This window comes from Mercurialis annua, linkage group LG3 (genome assembly GCF_937616625.2).
Source record: "Mercurialis annua linkage group LG3, ddMerAnnu1.2, whole genome shotgun sequence".
Taxonomy (NCBI): Eukaryota; Viridiplantae; Streptophyta; class Magnoliopsida; order Malpighiales; family Euphorbiaceae; genus Mercurialis; species Mercurialis annua.
Genome location: NC_065572.1, coordinates 64,085,336 through 64,106,106, shown reverse-complemented (window position 1 = coordinate 64,106,106; position 20,771 = coordinate 64,085,336). Strand labels below are relative to the sequence as shown.

The window sequence follows — 20,771 nt, the reverse complement described above, 5'->3', positions numbered from 1 at the left end:
AATTTTTGTAAATTTGATGGGATTGGTTAGGGGTAAGCACGGTTCGGTGGAATTCAGGGATTGACAAATCTCCAGAACCAAACCAAAAATCGGGGATATCGAAAATTGGATCTCCGGATCCGTACCAATAATCGGTTCGGTTCGAAGATTTTATTTTTCGGTACGGTTCGGTACGGAAATTCGGTTCTAATGGTTCGGTACGGTTGGGTACGGATATCACTAGAATCACAGATATTATTTTATTTAAAATATGATCTCTACTATATGATAATATATTATTCTGACTTGTAAAAATAATTAGCTACTCATTCATTTTTTTATATTTTCAACTATCATAAATAAATAATCATTAATAAAATAAAAGGTCACAACATGTATATTATCGTTCGATTTAATATTAAATTTTTGATTATTTGATAAGGATATTTTTATCTATTCTCAAGTCTAAACTATATTATTTTTGTTAAAACTATGTAATTTTGTCAATAATAGAAAATAATGAATATATAAATTGTTCATATCAATTTTTTTTAATTTTTTTAATAATTATTAAATAATTGACAAATTCAATTTTAATGTTTAGTAATTCAAAGTTAATACGAATATAGTAATGAAATTACAAATAGAGTAATATATATATATATATATATATATATATATATATATATATATATATATATATATATATAATTTCGGTTCTTCGGGTATAAGTTTGGTACTTCAGTTCGGTACGGTTCGGTTCGGTTCTCGGTACGGTTATTTATGAAAGATCCAGAACCGTACCAATAAAATTTTCGGTACGGTTCGGTTCGGGGAAAGTGTCACGACCCGATTCCCGGATCGAGACCGGCGCTAGGGAATGGGAGTGGTTGCTCCGAAACCCGTAGCAAGCCTTAAAATAAAATCCATTTTTCCCATTAAAAACAATTTAACTTTTCTTTTAAAAGTTTTTTCTTATAATTTTGTTTCGAAATTCACTATAATTTTTTCGCGGAATAAAATCATACGTTTTCAATTCCGAAACGTAAATACTAGGTCAACCATTTCACGGGACCTCTTTTCCATTTTCACAACATGTCAACTTTTATAACCCTTTTTCAAAACGTTTTTAGGGTGAGACATGCAAATCACATTTATGCCACGTCGGGCCCACATACACGTTTTTGTCTCGATGCCAACAGTTTCATTTACTGTTTTCCACATTTATCTCGGTATCTCAAATACCCGAGAGGCATCTCAAAATAACCTTAATAAGCATGCATACATAACATAAATATAAGCGATGAAAATAAAACAGAGTTATAACGTGGCAGTTCATCGCAAACTAAGCATGCTAATGTACGTTTGTCTAGATAATTCTACTGCAGCACTAAGATAGATAAATATTTACAAAAATACCACATCGTCCATACAGAGACTTCATGAACAAGAATATGAAGCCTCACCAAAAAATGAAAGTCTACGTACCTGAAAAATTGGTACAACAACGGGGTCAGATTAACTGGTGAGTTGACATCTTACAAACACACATTAAATAATTTAACTCGTTATAAAATAGATATATTTAAATATTTACTACCGGTTCAATCACAGAAACGTAAAGCTTTTGAAATGATATGTTATTTCTAATCCATATTCCTCTAAGTCTCTTTTCAGACTTAGATTAATAAACTAGTCGGCTGAACCCGTAGATTCACTCGACTCTAGTTTATTTTCCACTATCCTTTACAGTTCTAAACTTTTGTTTAGACTGTTCCCAACTTTTCTCATGAACTCAACGACCGATAACATTAAGTGTTCCATGACGCCGTTAGTTCTTAAATCAATCGGCCGAACTCTAACGTTCCGTCACCGTTAACTTGTTCGGGGTTCTAGACCGTCGTCTTAGAAGCTCTCCCGCTATGTCTGGACCATCGTCTCATACTTCTAGACCGTCGTCTAGATTCACACAGTACATTCCACTTTGCTCATAAAAATAAATATGCATGCAATAACTAGTGATCACATAGTCCTATTATAGCCCAAATAGGATGGCACGTTTCGTAGACTCATTCCATAATAATTTTATTTACTCAAAATAAATATACGATATATTTAAAATGCTTTACGATATTAATTTTCCCACATTAAAGTAATAATAGTAATTTTATTACTTTAATATATGCATGTAATAATGCAAACTCACAGACTGTCGTTCCACAATTATTTACGCACGCTAATCCACATTTAGCTCCTCGGCAATTATTCAACCATTCTCCCGTGAATGTCTCGCATTCCGAGATTGACCTTTCGTCAATTCTCTAAACGTTTGTTAATCAAAACGTTTCCCACTAATCATCACGATCGCCATCGTGGCCCGTACACAAACTACGTATCGGGTTCAATCTTAGGAATCCAATTAAATTCATAATTTGGTCCATCTAAACCTTAGGTAAATTTTACCATTTTACCCTTTCGGAAAAATTCCCATATTTTAGAAAATACTATTCGGTCCTTATTAATTTTCATATTCCAAAATACCCTTATTCCAAAATCCTCTTTTATAAAAATACAATATACATATATACATCCTTTAATTAAAATTTTCCAATTTTAATTAAATAAAACATTAATTAGTTTATATCAAACTAATTAATTCTTACTCATTAAAATATAAATCTTTTGGGTCCAAGCCCAAATTAAAATTTTAAAACTTGAAAACTTTGAATTTAATAATTCCAAGGTTCCACTTACCTTTCAAGTCTACCAAAAATCCATTTAGGACATATTAGTCCTTATACTTTCAAATCTTGCATTTCAGTCCTTTTACCAAATTTTAATTAATTACTTACCTTTTTAACTTTTTAACTTTGGGTCCAAATTATTTAGTCAAGTCTAAATAAAAGTCCAAAGTTCTAAGTCCGGGATCTAATTACGGTTTCGGCCCCACTTGGCCCCGGTCCATTTTGGTTCGGTTTCAACCCGACCAAATCTTGACTCGGTTAAACAGAGACACCGTGCTCCGTTTACCGGCCGGTAGTGGTTCGCCGACCACCACCCCACTCTCTAAACCACCTATACCAAAATTAGCCAATCAATTTCAAATTGAATGAATTTTAACTCTACTAAAATATTTAATCACACTTGATTAAATATTATAATACTAACCACATTCATAAACAATTAAACAATCACATCCATATAGCCATCTATTCGGCCAACATACCAAAATTACCATATATCACAATTTCTAACAATTAAACATTTTCATGGCATGATTATTTACTCAATATTAAATTAAGAAATTTAAAAGTACAATTTACTTTAAATCATAGGTTTCTTCGGCTTCAAGCCAAAATTAAGCATTTGAACATTTAAATCCACATAATCATTTAAACATAATCTCAATCTCATTTAATCACCAAATATCATGCCATCTAAACAATAAAAATCATTTATTTGCATTTTCCATTTATTCGGCCAACAAGTATTTATCATTCAAACACATTTTCAAACATTTGCATCCTAGGCATATTTTACACCATTTCATGCAATTACTATCAACACAACCTCTCTAGCATATTCCATACCAATATCATTCAAAGTTAACATGTAAATCCAATACATATAATTTCAACAAATACCCATAATCAAATTTCCACAAATTAAACATGCAATTCTAGAGACATATTCGGCCAAACCAAAAATTTACAAACATATTTTATAAATTCCTACTATCAAACATATAACATGGAAATTTCTATAAATCATTTTACAATAATCATAAAGATCACACATATATGCATTTCGGCATACCCACTAAATAGCTTTCATAATTTATTCATGCCATAGTAAAATTATATTCGGCCACATTAAAATTTCCACTAACAAATTTTATCAAAAATTATATCATGCATCTCATTTAAGTTGATCTTTTAAACAATCTAAATAATCATGCAAAAATTATAATAAGCACAACAAATTATCAATGAGTAGAAAATCATAATACCATTCGGCAATCACAAATAAATTACCCACAAATCTTTATTTCTAAATCTTAAATACATTTCACATATATTCACCCATTTAATAATTTTTAAACCCAAAATAATTTATCTCAAAAATATTTCTTTTTAATTTCTTTGTTTTCGGTTTCAAAGAAAAATTTATTAAATTTTTACACTTTGATCTTTGAAACCACCAAATTTTCTTAAATAATTTAAAACATTTTAGATCATAAGATTTCAAACCCTATTTCATGAAAAATCATGAAAATATTCGGCTTATTATACCATAAACTTAACCCTTTAAATTTTTCTTTTAAAAACCTTTAAGTTTCCTCAAGAATCAAGCTTTAACACTAGAAATATAAATTTCCAGCTTTTTAAGCTTAGTTCAAAACACTTGTTCAAGTTAAATAAAATTTAACACATAACTACTTTAAAAATTTTGAATCTTTTAAAACCAACTCTTACCCATGTTTTATTTCACTCCTTAAAACCACAATCCATGATTGCATGTAGGTTTTAAACTCTTGAACTAAAATTTTATTAAAACCGAAATTTTTCAAAAATGAACAACACCCAAATATTTGATCCTCTTAAAAACCCATATTTTAAAAGAAAGATCATATTTAAAAACTTTGAGTAAAACCTCCCATTCAAGCATAAAACCGAAGAAGAAGAAGAAGAATGAGAACCCACAAAAATAATCACATAACACCCATTTAAAGAAGCTTTTAATCTTACCTTCTCAAAAAGCTTGAGTTAAAAATTAATGGGGTTTGTTATTTTCCTAGGGTTTGGTTCGGCAAAGACAAGGAAAAATGAGAGTGACTTTTGGTTTCTCTACAATTCTTTTTACTCCTAAGAAAATGGAGAAAAGACAAAGATTTCCACTTATAGCATTTTTTATTAAAAAATTGTGAGGTCTAATTTGCCTTTTTTCATCTCAATCATTAGCTCCACTCTTAGTCATAACTTAGGCTACATGCATGTTGACAAGTGTCCAACATGTGTCACTTCTTATTCACTTGCTTTCTCCCCAAGTTAAGCTAATCTAGCTTTTATAATTATTTTTACGGTTTTCGAAGTTCCGTAAAATCTTTCTCGAAAAACGTTTCCGAACTAAATTAATCTCTTATAAGATCAATTCTTGAGCAAATATATTTATAACTTAATTTTTAACGTTTTAATTATTTAAATCGGTTTTATCAATTAATGGCTGAAAATTACAAAAATGCCACCCATGCACAATAAATCAATTTTCGTAGCCATGCACACGTAAACATTTAAATAATTAATCACACATCGCAAATAAATCAATCACATGCATTTAAACACCGAAAATTAATTTCTAAGCCGGTACTCTACCGCCGCTAATTTCCGATTCACCGCATTTTCAAAAATTCCATATTTTGAAAATTAGGGGTATTACAGAAAGTCTATGGTCAACAGATATTTTTCAGTCCTGAATATTTTCGGTTCGATTTTGGAGATATCCAGAATCCGCGCACACCCCTAGGATTGGTATTATCTGCATATGATATGTTGGTTCAATTTACTGATTCAATTTTTATATGTACTTGCTTTCAAGCAATTTGAAGATTCATTTAGCTTCTCTTAGAGTATTATTTTAAATGTGAATTTACCGTTGAAAACCTATTATTACATGCCGACATTAGTAGTTAAATGAATTAGTTTTTTTGTTGAAAAAATACATGGGTAAGTATTTGGTCGATTTGATTAAAATCAAATTTCCAAAATCGAATTAACCAAAATAGAGAGAGAAAGAGAGAGAGATTTATGTGCTAAGAATTATTGCAAGTTATGGTGTCTTTATTAATATTTATTTTTTTAAGAAAACTTTTTTAGTTAGTTTTTCAAAAAGAAAAAATCATAAACGACCTCCAGTATTGAAACATGACTTTTTAAGAAAGACCAACTAGAAAAAATATTGTTAAATTATTTGTCAGACTATAGAGGCTCGTTAAGCACTCTAATACTAAAGTTAGTTTTTGTATGTTACAATTGGTACAAATCTATTAAATACTTTAATGTTAAGGGATTATCTAACTTTTAATAGTTCCAAAACTGAAAGAAACTTCATGTATTATTATAAGGCCCTTTTGAATTGGTCTCATCCACCCACGGTAAGTCATTACCTGCCATGAAAAATTAAGAAGTAATATCATCATAAGCCACTTGATTTTATAGAACACCAAATAATACTAAATCACCTGTTATAGATGGAATAATTGGAATAGTAGAGTATCGTGGTGTAACAAACTCTTCACTGGCAAAATAGAAAGCTTTAGGTTAGGATAATATTGGAGAAATGCTATATCACCTGGACCTTTTTCCGGTGGCGATTTTTGAATTCCTCTTATACCTTGTTTAGAATTGTGTTTGAAACTACCTAGATATCGAGTCGGTTGCACAAATAGACATAAGCAGAAAACTGGTATAAATATCAGCATTAACATGGGGCAACAACTGAGTTAATGGTGGTCTTAATTAATTACATCAAAACGACATCATACAAAAGTTTAATTTTTCAGTTCGGTTTGGTCAATTGAGCCTTATAATCAAACTAAAACCGAAAACTAAAATTCTTTTTAAATTCTAAATCAAATGAGAGCATACTAACCATTTTAATCAATTTACTCTCTGATTTATGGTTTAGTTCTATTTTTGTTCACCCATGTGTATTATGAGTGTACATATTTTGATTTAATTGAATTAACACTATTATTTAGTCCAATCAATTATATTGATTTGATAAATTTTCAAAGCAAATTCAAATCAGGTCAATAATAAACTGCTAGATCCATATTTGGATTCTGGTAAGGCCCATGACAACAAGCCACAAAGCCCGTAATAATATTGAAAAATCATAAAGAAATTGAATCCTAGCTCAATAGGTTGTCATCAAACCCCAAGAAGTTAAAATTAGAAATAACTTATTCGTTTATCTATATAACAAATTATATTAAGACAAAAAGTTCATATTAAACCTCACATGGCTAAAATATAGGAGGTAATATAATGAGGAAGTAAAAATACACCAAAGGTCGCAATGATATAGAGAAGGTTGAGTTCTATACCTGAATATGAACTTGAAGAATGTACCTGCACAACTTCAAATGGAAAAAATATATCTTTCTAAGGTCAAAAGAAGAGGCAAACGTGGGGGATACTTCCACAGTCATAAGAGGACAATTATGGACGTGGAACATGATAACATACACGTGAAAATTGAGTTTAAAATAAATAGAAGTTACAGAATATGGTATATATGATTTCAAGGATAAAACATAACTTTCTATTATTGAGAAAGAGACATGAACACTGAAAACTTCCACAACCGTGCATGGAAAGTTTTGGGTGTGACATATGGAGCCATGCATGTGGAAAACGGCTTTTGGACGAAACCCAATCATGCAACGTGGGAAGTAAGTTTTAAGAGGCATAAAGCTTAATCAAGAGGTTTTGAAGCAAGCAAAAGGAGTTGGAAAAAGTTTCAATGGTTACCATTTTCTTTACAAATAGAAGAACACTTTTTCATTTGCAATCTCGATTAAACATCCAAAACACACGCCCAAAGGTAAAAACACTTGCACACATTTGTATTTTTCATTTTCTTCAATCTTGCAAACACATTTACGGATTGAATTCATCATCTTCATTCTTGTTTACTTAGCATAATTTGGAGTACTTGTTATAAAATTAATCAAGCTCCAATTTCTTATTACGAAGTCAAATTTATGCAAAAATTGAAATTCGCTTCCTACCACGCCCATAACACACACACTGCCGGATTCTTGTTAAAAATTGTAAAACACCTAACAAAAACTAACAAATTTGGTTTAAATTCTCTAGTCAATTTCGAAGTCTTAGTTTTGAGTTTCAATAGAGCCACTTATTTAAGACCATTTAAAAAGAAACATCTAACAACTAACCATTAAATTCTAACGTAATTAATTCCTACCTCTAAAAAAAAATTAATTTATTTATCATATAAAATAAAAAATTTAAAATAATTTATTCATCATAAAAATGTATATATTTGGGTTTTTCACATATTTGTGTCTCATCGACACATAAATTCCGGTTTTGTGCCTCCCACCTCCAGCCCGCTATCTGAGATAGCGGGCTGCACACCAGCCCGCCATATGAGATGGCGGGCTGGTGCTAATTTGGGTGATTAACCTAATCACCCAAATTAGCACCAGCCCGCTATCTCATATAGCGGGCTGGTCCCTCTCCAATGATTGGGGAGAGAGTAATTTACTCTCTCCCCAATCATTGGGGCAGATTATATTTTTTTTTAAAAACCTATTATATATAATAAATCGTAGTTCAAGCTAGCTATTTTCGGGCTAGTTTCGGACGCTTTCGAGCATTAATTTTTTAAAAAATTCTAAACAAATATTGTAGGTGACCATTCAAACTAATGGATATATGACACTTTAGGTTCGAAGGGTCCAATATAAAAAAAAATTATAACGTTAAGTATCTCCATATTTTTTTATCAAAGTCCAAATTTAAAACCGAATCAAACGTGAACGTCCAATTTATACATTACTAGTTTTGCATTACGTGCTATGCTCGTGGCTCGTAACGTAATTCGTCAATGAACATATTAGTAAAAATATTATAATTATATCAATTTTTTTTTATAATTCATATTAAATTAGTTAAGAATTTTTGTAAAAGCCATACTGAATTTATTCTTTTTTTGGTTTTATAATAACCATAATTAAATCATTAACTTAATTTTATTAATAATATCTTTAAAAATAATAAGATTGAAATTTAAATAATATTATATTGACCAAATATTGTATTTTAATTTCGTAATTCAATCAAACTAAAAGATAGGTATTCCTACTAATTTGGAGATAATTTAGTTAGTTTTTACATATTAAAAACTAAAGGTATAATAATATATTAAATCATGATTTAGTTGTACTACTATTTTATTAATTTCATGCTGCTAAGAAAAAAGTGAAATTTGTTGTTTTTTTTATATCTATTTTTGTGTTCATGATTTGATTGTATTGAATTTTAAATTAATGCAGCAAATAGAAGCCAACGTGACAGTCAATTGTGTGCATCCAGGAACTACAATTTATTATATATAATAGGTTTTTAAAAAAAAAATATAATCTGCCCCAATGATTGGGGATAGAGTAAATTACTCTCTCCCCAGTCATTGGGGAGGGACCAGCCCGCTATATGAGATAGCGGGCTGGTGCTAATTTGGGTGATTAGGTTTAATCACCCAAATTAGCACCAGCCCGCCATCTCATATGGCGGACTGGTGTGCAGCCCGCTATCTCAGATAGCGGGCTGGAGGTGGGAGGCACAAAACCGGAATTTTTGTGTCTATGAGATACAAATATGTCAAAAACCCTATATATTTCATATGATAAATTATAATAATGACTAGCAATTAACAAGTATTTCATAAAGTTCTATCTTATATTTTTTTTTATGTTTTATTAATATAATATTCTAACATTATAGAAAGTTAACATTATTGACCAATAATAAAATTATATATATGCATTAACGTTTTTAACAAAAATATATATGTATATATTGGTTTGGTTTACAATATAAAACGGATCCCGAAATGGCTCCAACCTTGGATGAAAAACCGGGTCAAAACGGGTTGGATCTACACCCATGGATACAAAGTAGGAGAGAGAGTAACTTGGTTCTTCTTGTAGGTTTTAAGCAGGGTTTTAAGGCGGCTATTTCCCCCATTGCCCTCTTTCAATTTTGCACCAAATTCTCTTCATTCAATGTTCCCATTTCAATTCCTACATATTTGTTCCTCATAATTCTGTTCACTTCACTTCACAATCAAAAAAAATGTGGAGACACTTAGCCAAGAGAGCTGCTTTATCAAAGAACCTCAACAATTTATCTTCAGATTCTGCCATTCTCAATCAAGAAATCAAATTTCTCCAAAAAATCAGACACCCAGATGCTCAAACACCTCATTCATATCCGGGCCGTCGCGGAATTAGCTTATTTTCATCTCAAAATGGTAGCTTTATCAGACCCAGTTCAGCTTTTTTAACAAACCCTATAGGGTTTTCTAGTTTTGATTACAAGGAATTCGCAACTGCAGCTGCGCAAGTTGCGGTTTCGACGGATGATTCAGATTTATCAGGAGTTGATGAATTGCAAGAAAAGATTGAGGAAATTAATAAGCAAATGGAGGTGCATTTTAGTACAAAAAGGCAACAGCAACGACAACAGCCGAAGAAGATGATAGCGGGTATGGGCGTTGGCAAATACGCCATTCTTAAAAGGCGGCAAATTAAGCTGGAGACGAAGGCGTGGGAAGATGCAGCTAAAGAGTATCAAGAGTTGTTAGCTGACATGTGTGAGCAGAAGTTGGCTCCGAATTTGCCTTATGTGAAGTCTTTGTTTTTGGGGTGGTTTGAGCCTTTGAAAGATGCGATTGTTAAAGAGCAGGAGTTGAGTAGGGAGAAGAATTGTAAGATGTCTCATGGGCCGTATTTTGATGGTTTGCCGGCGGATATGATGGCTGTTATTACTATGCATAAGATGATGGGATTGTTGATGACAACCAATGGTGGGAATGGAAGTGTTCGGGTTGTTCAGGCTGCTTGCGCTGTTGGTGAGGCGATTGAGAACGAGGTGAGTTGTCTTGGCATTTCAACTATTGTGTTTTTTGTTTTAAATATTTGAGTTAGTTTGTTAGACTATTTTGAAATAGAATTGAGGTACTTTAACATCAATCTTTAGCTTAGAATATATTTTAAAGATATAGCATATTTGGGACAATTGCGATCCTTATATTAATATACTACGATATGATATTTTTTTATAGTCTTCTTTGGACAATATAGTGGATGATCACTTATGCAATGACGCCCATTGCATTTGTAAGGGCCTTGTCTCATTATTGATTATACAGACAAAATTGGCTCAAGTAAAAATTCCTTAAAAATTACTTTCATGGTATCGTAAAAGATATCTTGAGATGATTTTATTATTCATATTTATCAAGCTTTTCTTGTATAACGGATTTCTCTCTCTTTTGCTTTTTTCTTTTCCAAAAATAGGGTTAGTTGTAAGTTGTAACATGTGGATAGATGAATCAGGTGAGAAAACTTGTATGCTTTGAATTCTTAGCAAGATTCTCAAGCCCAAGATAATGTATGTCTTAATTTTCGTCCAATACCTTTATCTGTTTACAATGCAGTGTTTTTTGCACAAAATATTCATACATATTGAAAATGGTTTAGTGTAGTTTAGGAAGCATGTTGATACACCAAACTTGGAGTGCAATGTTAGTACTCTAGCATTCCTTTTTGTTTCTTGTTTGGATGAATAATGCCTTTAATGAGCTTGCACTTCAAATTTGGTCTTTGCCTAAAAGTGCACATTGCTGGATTTTAAAGTAGAATGTATTCACATGACCATATAATAATGCACAATATTTATGTAACTTCTATTATAGACAATTGTGCCCTCTGAATCAGGCTAGGATACACGATTTCTTGGAGAAGACAAAGAAGAAGAAGAAGAACATAAAAAATGAGGAACCTGAAGGTGAACCAGATACTGGCTCCAATGGAGAAGCATTACTTCCTAAGGAACAGGAGAAACTGAGGAAAAGAGTCACTGAACTCATGAAAAAGCAAAAGGTTCATCAAGTAAGGGGTTTGGTTAAGGCCCACGATAATTCTAAGCCTTGGGGTCAGGAAGCACATGTTAAGGTTGTGATATCTGTAGTTGTACATTTCGAAGTTGCTTTTTGTCTATTTATTTATTTTTATTTGATTCTATTTTTATGCGTCCCAGGTTGGCTGCCGTTTGATTCAATTGTTACTTGAAACAGCCTATATACAATCTCCAGTCAGTCAACTGGGAGATGGTTTACCTGATATTCGTCCTGCATTTATGCACACCCTAAAAAATGTCATGAAAGATACACAGTGAGAAGTTTATTCTATGTTTCTCATAACAACTTCCATATAAACATGTGCCCTGTGTTCTAATTTATGTGTCTTGCTTAGGAAAACCAGCCGTAGATATGGTGTTATCGAATGTGACCCACTAGTTCGTAAAGGCCTTGAAAAATCGGTAAGTAAAATATTACTAGCTTTGTCATATATCATATTGCATTATTGCAGGCTTGGTATGTATATTATTTTAATAATGTGGCATCTATCTTTGTGGTATAAGAAGGATGACAGTCGTTTCTCTTTGCTTGTATAGGCCAGGCACATGGTCATCCCTTATATGCCAATGCTGGTGCCTCCTTTGAACTGGACAGGGTAATATATTTAAGCATTTATCTCTTGGTTTGTTGCATGTCTTGTCTTTCTATGAACTTTCTGGTTGAAAAGAATCTTACTTCAGTAACTTGGTTCTAACTAGTGATAGAATTGTCACAATATGTATTCAGTTATCCTTGTTGTAAATTTTATATTGTAGTTGTACTTTCTGCATCACAGTTTCTCTCCGTGCTGCTCAAATCTTATTTTGTTACAGTTTTTAGAAACTGATCTTCTGATTTGCGAATTTGCCAATTATTTAGGTATGATCAAGGTGCATATTTTTTTTTGCCGTCCTATGTTATGCGAACCCATGGAGCAAAACAACTACGTGAAACAGTTCGAAGGACTCCAAAGAAACAATTAGAACCTGTTTTTGAGGTCTGATTCCAAATTTCTATTTCTTTTGTTTGTTTCTGCTCCCAGAAATTTATATGTATTGCAGGATGACCGTTCATATGCTGCTTTGGTTGCTTTTTGCGGATCAGGCCCTGGATACGCTAGGAAATACAAAATGGAGGATAAATAAGAAGGTACTTGCAGTAATTGACAGGATATGGGCAAATGGAGGCCGTCTTGCTGGCTTGATTGACCGTGAGGATGTGAGTTGTATATTTTAAGCAAAATTTTTTCTTTGTTGGTCTCGCAAAGATGCTATTTTTTGAATGAATATCTTTTTCTCCGTTGTCACTCGTCTAATCAAGAGGCCCTTATTCAGTTTCAGTCACTGATGCTCTATTTATTTACCCTTTCTGTTTTACAATAGGAACCTTTACCCGAAGAACCAGAAACAGAGGATGAAGCCGAAATTCGAAAATGGAAGTGGAAAATGAAAAATGTGAAAAAAGAGAATAGCGAGAGACATTCCCAGCGGTGTGATATAGAACTTAAACTTGCTGTAAGAAGTTATTTGTTGGCAGGATGTGCTCAGTGAAATTGTTTGCTATTGTCAAACTGGATGGCTTATGACTTCTAATTTCTTGGAGCAGGTTGCTAGGAAGATGAAGGATGAAGATGGCTTCTACTACCCTCATAACCTTGATTTTCGTGGTCGTGCTTACCCCATGCATCCACATTTAAATCATCTTGGCTCTGACCTATGTCGTGGCATTCTGGAGTTTTCAGAAGGGCGCCCTCTCGGGGAGTCTGGCTTCCGCTGGCTGAAGATACATTTGGCAAATGTATTTGGTGGTGGTGTAGATAAGCTATCCTATGAGGGCAGGGTAGCATTTGCTGAGAATCATCTGGATGATATTTTTGATTCTGCAGATCGGCCTTTAGAAGGAAGCCGCTGGTGGTTGGGTGCAGAGGATCCTTTTCAATGCTTGGCAACATGTATTAATATTGCAGAAGCATTTAGAAGCTCCTCTCCGGAGACTACTATTTCACATATGCCCATCCACCAGGTATGGTTTCTCAGTTTGGTCAATTTCAAGTTAATATTTATGAAGTCTACGTATTCAGATGATCAGTTATGTAACAATTTATCATGGAACAGCTTTAATGGCTTGTCATTACTTTATAATTTTTTTGTTTTGAGGCTACCAGATATAACTAGTATTTTAAATGTAGTCTCACATTGAGCAAGTTATACTCATCTTCTATTGTTTTTTCTTCAAGGATGGTTCCTGTAATGGCTTGCAACACTATGCTGCCCTTGGAAGGGACAAGGTAATAAAACTTTCTATTTTCCATGAAGGTGCAGTAAATTTAAGGTTGCTATGTTTAGGTTGAAGCTTATCCTGAACCTGTAAATTTTTTATTTGAAATCGACTTATTTGTGTTTATTTCTCTAATTGTGGCACGCTATGCTTCTCGGATCATAATCCAGGATTTTGAAATGAGTATATATGCTTTAGGATTATTGTTTTTTTTTTGTCTGCTTTGACCACTTTGGTTTGGAGGGGATTTCTTTACATTATGACTACTTCTATTGCATGCTGCATATTATCGTTTTAATATTTGTTCACAAAATTGCTTCACTTTAATTTATTCATTTATCAGTTGGGAGCTGCTGCAGTTAATCTTGTTAGGGGAGAGAAACCTGCAGATGTATATTCAGGAATAGCTACCAGGTACTTTCTGTTCCTTGTCCCTCTTTCTCTCTGTCTCTATTTCAACGTCTTCGTCTAGTACAGATATGGTTTGTGGAGGTAATATAATAGTACTATGTGCTGATAAACATGCTTTAGTGAAATTGTTTACAAGAATGGGATGCTAAATGATTTTTTTCTTGCACATTGGACCATTAGTATCTGTTTTTTAAGTGCGAGTAGAACTAGAAGTGCCACCTTCTTCTGTCTGAATTCATCTTTTTAATATTCTTGTGCAATTTCTGCAATGTTTGTGGGAAAAGTTTCTATTATTTTTGTTGAATAGCCTTATAAATGTTCGAAGGTTCTTTTTTCTTAACCATCTAAAAATAATCAATCTTTTGATGTAGGGTTCTTGATATAATGAGGGAAGATGCAGAAAAGGATCCCGAAACTAGTCCATCTGCATTGCACGCTAAGCTTCTAATCGATCAGGTCTTTCTTTTGCTCAAAGATATGATACATAGTTCTTTGGGTTATTCAATTAATATTGATTTAACACTAGTATTAGGAATAGCTCTTCCATTTTTGATGATTTAGCCATGACAACGAAGCAAGTTAGGTCGTACTTGCAAGTAACTTCTAAATATTCACACGGGCTTTTCTTCACAACCTGGAAATTTTAGGTAGACAGGAAATTGGTGAAGCAGACAGTGATGACATCAGTTTATGGCGTTACTTATATTGGTGCTCGTGATCAAATAAAAAGGAGGCTAAAAGAACGTGGTACCATTGCAGATGATCCAGCTTTATATGCTGCATCTTGCTATGCTGCCAAAGTAAGTAAATTAAGCTTCTGTGGAGTGTGTATCTGAGTAGGCCTTTAATGAAAGATTGTATTAATTATCTACTGCATGGACAGACCACCTTGATGGCTTTAGAAGAGATGTTTGAAGGTGCAAGAAGTATCATGGCCTGGCTCGGTGAATGTGCAAAGGTGTGTTTCATTTAATATTCTGCTTCATTTTCTTAGCAATACGCATGAATGGAGTATGGTCAGACATTTGTGTAGCACAAAAGGAAGTGGCTTTAGTTAATAAGGTGCAACATATTCTGCGCTATTGATTTCCAGCCTGAAACTCCTTTCATTAGTTACTGCAGCGCAACAAAGTGTCCATTGTTACATGGGGATCAGGGGATCATTTTTATTAAATAATTGATGGACTGGATTCTGGATTAGATTAGCCGTAGCTCCTGCTCTTTTGTAATTTCAATTTTCAAATGACAAGTGGAGAAAGAAAGATTGTTGAACTTTTATTTTGCTTCCTGTATGTTATATGCATCTTTAGCAGGTAAAATCAGTAATAAATGTAATTTCGATCATTGTAAAAACTAACCCTTTTTAGTTTGTTTCCCTCTACATATTGTGAGAATTATTCAGCTGTACATTCAGTAACTTTTTTTTGGTGCGGTTGACAACAATTGGAAATAAACAGGTAATAGCTTCAGAGAATCAAACTGTGCGATGGACCACTCCTCTTGGACTTCCTGTTGTACAGCCTTATAAACAGTTGGGAAGGCATCTGGTAAGTAAACAAAATTTATAGAATTTTTAAATTTGTCTGATAGTTATAACCCCTGAATTATTTTTATATGAGACGATGGTTACATAACTATATTCCTGAGATTTTTTGCTGAATTATCTGCAGATTAAGACATCTCTTCAGATGTTGGCACTGCAAAAGGAAACGGACAAGGTGGTTGCCATGAACATTCTCTGCATTTCTACCATTTCTTATTGCCATGATTTGCGTGAAACTGTAGCTCAGATTATTAATTTAGATTACTGAATCATTGCATTTTATTTGTAAGCATATCTTGAAGAAAGGAAGTTTGGTGTAAACAGGGAATAAGTTGCTTTCTCCTAATTTCTGATGAATATTATGCTGCGAGTGTTGCAGGTAATGGTTAAGAGGCAAAGAACAGCATTTCCTCCAAACTTTGTTCACTCCCTTGATGGTTCTCATATGATGATGACTGCCGTTGCCTGCAAACATGCAGGTCTAAACTTTGCAGGTTTGCTCTAGTACCTTCTCTGACTCGGGCACTGCAAAACATACCTGTCATCTTACTATTTTATCCTAATGTCCAACTGCAGGAGTCCATGATTCATATTGGACGCATGCAAGTGATGTTGACAAAATGAATGAGATTCTTCGAGAAAAATTTGTTGAACTCTACGAGGCAGCCATACTAGAAGATGTAGAGTATCTCTCTGTATACAATATTTTTATTTTTATGTTCTTTAGGGTTTGTTGCTCCAGGACGTTTTGCATGTGTTTATTTGACTGGGGAAAAGGTTGCAACTTGTTCCTCAATATTCAATCCTAGTGTTAGGATTCCTGAATCCCTATGTTTACCTCTATTTGCTTTGTTTTACAGGATACTGATTTGTCCTATTTTAAAAAAATTGTTACTGAAATGAAATGCCATTTCTGTTCAAAGTTGTTGTTTTACTTGCTGGGTTTCAATACTTACCTAATGTTTTTGTACTTGCAGTTGTTAGAAAGCTTTCAAAAGTCATTCCCAAAGTTGAAGTTTCCTCCCTTACCGGATCGAGGAGATTTTGATCTCAAAGATGTTCTGGATTCTCCCTATTTCTTCAACTAATCTGAGCCAAAGCCTAATCTTGTTTCCTGCAATATTATCATCACGTGGCATGCAATCAGAAAGCGATGGCAGTTATGTCCAATCCCGGAGCATGCATTCGTGAAGGTGACAAGTATCAGCAACTAATTAAGGGAGAAACAGCTGGGAGTAAAGACTCAAGGGGGCACCCAATGGGTGTCCGAGTCCAACAAGTTCTTCTGTACATAATTGAAACAAAAAGGGAATGGATATAATCAGCACCAGGAGATGCCCCTTAGAATCCTGGTTCTCTACTTCAAAGATTTAATTATTCTTCGGATTCGTTCAGGAAATAAGAGGAATAAAGGTCGTGCCACATGCAGTATGGCCTCGATGAGCAGCTCGAGTTACTACCTTCCTAATCGAGTTGTTCTGAATTGCCTTTGTGCAAAAGTGCATCAAAGCTTCAGCAGCAATAAGGCATTATTTTATTGAAGATGTGATTCGAATGGAACTAAGAAGCTTTTACAGGCATACCGTACTTCTCATGATGCTGACTGCTACAGGTTTTTATAGATTTGAAAATAGTGACGACGATAATGACAATATTGTCATAGAGATTGATAGACAATTCTTTTAATAATATTGATTAGTATTTTTCTTTTACAGTCACTTGTATCTTTTCTTGCTCTAATTCGAAGCAAGTTGTCTAATTTATAGAAATAAATAAATTATATAGGCACCATTTTTTTCAAGCTTGTTGTGAATGAACGTCTAGTTTGTTTCAGCATTTTAATGCTTTACTGTCTTTCTCTGCACTTTTAGGCTGTATACCAAGTTCCACTCTCCAGGTTTTCTGGAACTCAACAATTTAAAGCCGAATCTTGAAGGTATGAACTAAACCAATGAATGTTAATTTTTCCGCAAAATGATGAAAAAACCATTGCCTCTTTCACCTATGCGTTCTTTCTGATTAATGCATCTGTATACTGTAAATTGCCACAAAACTTGAGAACAGAGCAAGAAAAATCATGAATCCTGACACTATCTTATCCTTCTTTGACGCTACCAAATGACGGTCCCTGAAATAAAATCCAGAAAACTTAACTACAAAATAAACAAGTAATAAAGATCTCTTTGTCAACCAATCATGATATACAGTTGCACGGAAACATAAAAGCTGATACGGGAAAATGGGGAAGTGATATTTTCTACTAGGCTATAGATCAAAATTGTGGAGTTCTAGAAGCATTTTTTGAAATGGAAATACAAGTTTGAAATGTAGGGCCCGATAAGTTTCAGTGCAAATATAGATCATGACTGAACTATTCACTTACCTGAGGACAACGGCAGCCGGGAAGATGAACCCAATGGCATTTGAAGAAGTTGCTCCAGTGAATTGAAAAGCAACCCAAATGCTAGGTATGAAAGTTGCACCCAAGAAAATGACAGAAATGAGAGCTATACTGATCAATGTAAACCTGCGATTGTCTGAACTCAATGGTCTGGCCGACGGAAAAAGAAGACCATCCAAATTTAGGCGTAATGGATGGAAGACGACAGGGAAAACTAGAATGAGATGAAGAGCATAGCTGATGCGAATAACATCATTCAGCACATTGTTGTAAGGGACTCCAAGGTTTGTGTCAAAATTAGTCAATACATTATCTAATGTTGAATCTCCAAATAGCAATATACCAAACAAGCTTGTCAATATGTAGACAGTAGAACAGAGAGCTACTGATGTCCGGACCACTGGCTGTATCAGAGACGAGTCTTTCAGCTCATTTTCAATTGTATGAACTGCAAAAAGTAAAATGCTGCAAATTATTTCCAAGGCCTGAGGAAGCGGAAAACGCGGAGAAAAGCAAAGAATGGTCCCAAGTGATCGCTTACAACTCGAGCAAGCTTGCTGAAGTCGTGGCTTGCGGAGCAAGGCACAAGCAGTCATTCTCTAGCTCGAGGTCACCTCGAGCAGTAACTCAATACAAATCTACTTGCCATTATGATCTACTATACAAAAATAGTAATCAGCTGCACTTACTGTTGACATGACAGATAAATGCTGTCACTAGAATCGGAAAAACGGTGAAGAGATTCCAGAATGATGTGATATCAGTAATATTGGGAAGTATTCTTGGCATACAAACACCTCCATCAACTAATTTGTACAGAGTGATTCCACCAGTAATAACGAGAAAAAACACCGCGAGAGCAAATGCTAAAGCAGATGTGAATCTCAGTGAATCTGCAAGCATTACCAAGTATCAGTCGTCAACAACTTAGAAACTAATTTTGAGCAATTCATAATATTTCATATAATACAAAACATTGTTTAAAACTGACCCATCCGTTTGAAGCATGCCAATGGAGCAAAAACAGAAAGAGTTACAAATAGAAGAACAAATGTACGGCCAGTCCACCAATGACTTCCAAACCATCCTTCAAATACACCGCTATGATGAGCTCCGCTTGCAGATGTACCAGACAGTACATCACCTTGTGATATTATTAAAATGAAAGATATAGTTATTAAAAAATTTGAAAAGTAGCTAATTATCGAGTTATTAGTAATAGTATTGACTCAAAAAAATACATGAAATTGACTTGATGTTAATCGAGTTGAACTCAATTCTCGAGTTATTCGGGATAGACTAAAAAAATACTCAAACTCAATGTTAATCGAGTCAAACTTGAGTTTGAGCTACTCGAGCCAACTGCCTAGTCAAGTTTGTATATCAAGACACTTGGCTAGACAAAGTTACGAGATTAATCTTGATTAATTTATTATTTCCCATTTTCAAATTATTCTACCAAATTCAAGCTCGAACTTCTAAAATAAAACTCCATTGAATTCAAGTGGAGTTTTAGAGTCGAGTCAAGCCCGAACTTGATAATTGGTATTGAGTAGTTTTCACAATACTGATCTACCCAAACAATGGAAGAAAATAAAAAGTGAGTGTAAATATATAAACATACCAATTATAATGGTGTAGACAATGAGAACACCAAGAATATTAAGCATAACAAACCCCTGAAGAACTCTCCTGCCACTAACTCCAAAAGCATCCCCCATAACTCCACCATAGGACTCTTCTTTTGCAGCCTTACTGAACCTCAACAAAATCTCCAAAGAAAACTCCGTAAGAACCGCAACCAACACGATCATACCAATTCCAAGTCCAAGCCCCAGCACCTTCATAATAGCAGGCAATGCCATGACACCAGCACCAATAATAGTTGTCGAAAGATTGAACACTGCACCAAGAAATGAAGCTCCGTTAATTTCTTGAACATTTTCTCTTGTTTTAGGTAGTAATGGAGATTCTTGATCGTGAGTTTGGCTTGTTTTCTCGTCTAAAATGTTCATGATTCTTGGTTCTTGAAGTTTGCTGGTTTGATGATGATTTTTGGTAAGAATTTTGGATTAGTATTGATGCCAAATATGTTTATATAAAGTTGGTGTCGTGATCAGAGTATGTGTCGTGCATTTAACTTATATAGTTTTTGTTTATTTGCTCTGTAGATTGCGTGTGGGATTATTGTATTACATGTGCAAGTTGCGTTTGGTCAAACTTGAACAAACTTCTTCAATTGCATGGACTAGATTGTATAGGTTGGTTATGATCTTAAGAAAAAAGAAAATCAATATCATTAGTGTCTCTACTTTTCTAAATCTGCTTTTGTAGTTTATTTGTTTGAAATTAGTATTTTAACTTTGTAGTAGTATAACAAATGATATTATTCACGAGGATGAAAATGAATTTTAGAGCAAATTACTCTAAGGGCCCTTATGTTTGTTATAA

The 20,771-nt window shown here is 33.7% G+C and overlaps 2 protein-coding genes across 2 annotated transcripts; one reads left to right on the top strand and one right to left on the bottom strand.

Moving 5' to 3' along the window:
• Positions 1 to 9,698: 9,698 nt before the first annotated feature.
• On the top strand, positions 9,699 to 17,720 carry LOC126672048 (DNA-directed RNA polymerase 1, mitochondrial-like). Its single transcript, XM_050365940.2, has 19 exons — positions 9,699 to 10,658; positions 11,507 to 11,743; positions 11,829 to 11,962; positions 12,044 to 12,110; positions 12,246 to 12,304; positions 12,568 to 12,685; positions 12,793 to 12,906; positions 13,071 to 13,202; positions 13,294 to 13,710; positions 13,925 to 13,975; positions 14,309 to 14,379; positions 14,748 to 14,832; positions 15,024 to 15,176; positions 15,260 to 15,334; positions 15,834 to 15,923; positions 16,047 to 16,094; positions 16,299 to 16,413; positions 16,496 to 16,599; positions 16,897 to 17,720. Exons 1-19 carry the CDS (start codon positions 9,861 to 9,863, stop codon positions 17,005 to 17,007), a joined length of 2,979 nt encoding a protein of 992 aa, XP_050221897.1. The 5' UTR covers positions 9,699 to 9,860; the 3' UTR covers positions 17,008 to 17,720.
• LOC126672049 (amino acid transporter AVT6A-like) lies at positions 17,586 to 20,446 on the bottom strand. The gene is made up of 5 exons (XM_050365941.2): positions 19,945 to 20,446; positions 19,312 to 19,464; positions 19,010 to 19,213; positions 18,303 to 18,768; positions 17,586 to 18,047 (listed from the first exon to the last, which is right to left on the bottom strand). Exons 1-5 carry the CDS (start codon positions 20,333 to 20,335, stop codon positions 17,939 to 17,941), a joined length of 1,323 nt encoding a protein of 440 aa, XP_050221898.1. The 5' UTR covers positions 20,336 to 20,446; the 3' UTR covers positions 17,586 to 17,938.
• Between the last annotated feature and the right edge of the window lie 325 nt (positions 20,447 to 20,771).

What these genes read in the sequence shown, in the direction of transcription:
- LOC126672048 (XM_050365940.2), top strand. Translation starts at nt 9,861, where the DNA reads ATGTGGAGACACTTAGCCAAGAGAGCTGCTTTATCAAAGAACCTCAAC. An exon ending in ATATAGAACTTAAACTTGCT is followed by an intron (nt 13,203 to 13,293) that starts GTAAGAAGTTAT and finishes TTCTTGGAGCAG; the next exon opens with GTTGCTAGGAAGATGAAGGA. An exon ending in AACAGTTGGGAAGGCATCTG is followed by an intron (nt 15,924 to 16,046) that starts GTAAGTAAACAA and finishes AATTATCTGCAG; the next exon opens with ATTAAGACATCTCTTCAGAT.
- LOC126672049 (XM_050365941.2), bottom strand. Translation starts at nt 20,335, where the DNA reads ATGAACATTTTAGACGAGAAAACAAGCCAAACTCACGATCAAGAATCT. An exon ending in GGCATGCTTCAAACGGATGG is followed by an intron (nt 19,214 to 19,311) that starts GTCAGTTTTAAA and finishes TAATGCTTGCAG; the next exon opens with ATTCACTGAGATTCACATCT. An exon ending in CCGGCTGCCGTTGTCCTCAG is followed by an intron (nt 18,048 to 18,302) that starts GTAAGTGAATAG and finishes ATTTTATTTCAG; the next exon opens with GGACCGTCATTTGGTAGCGT.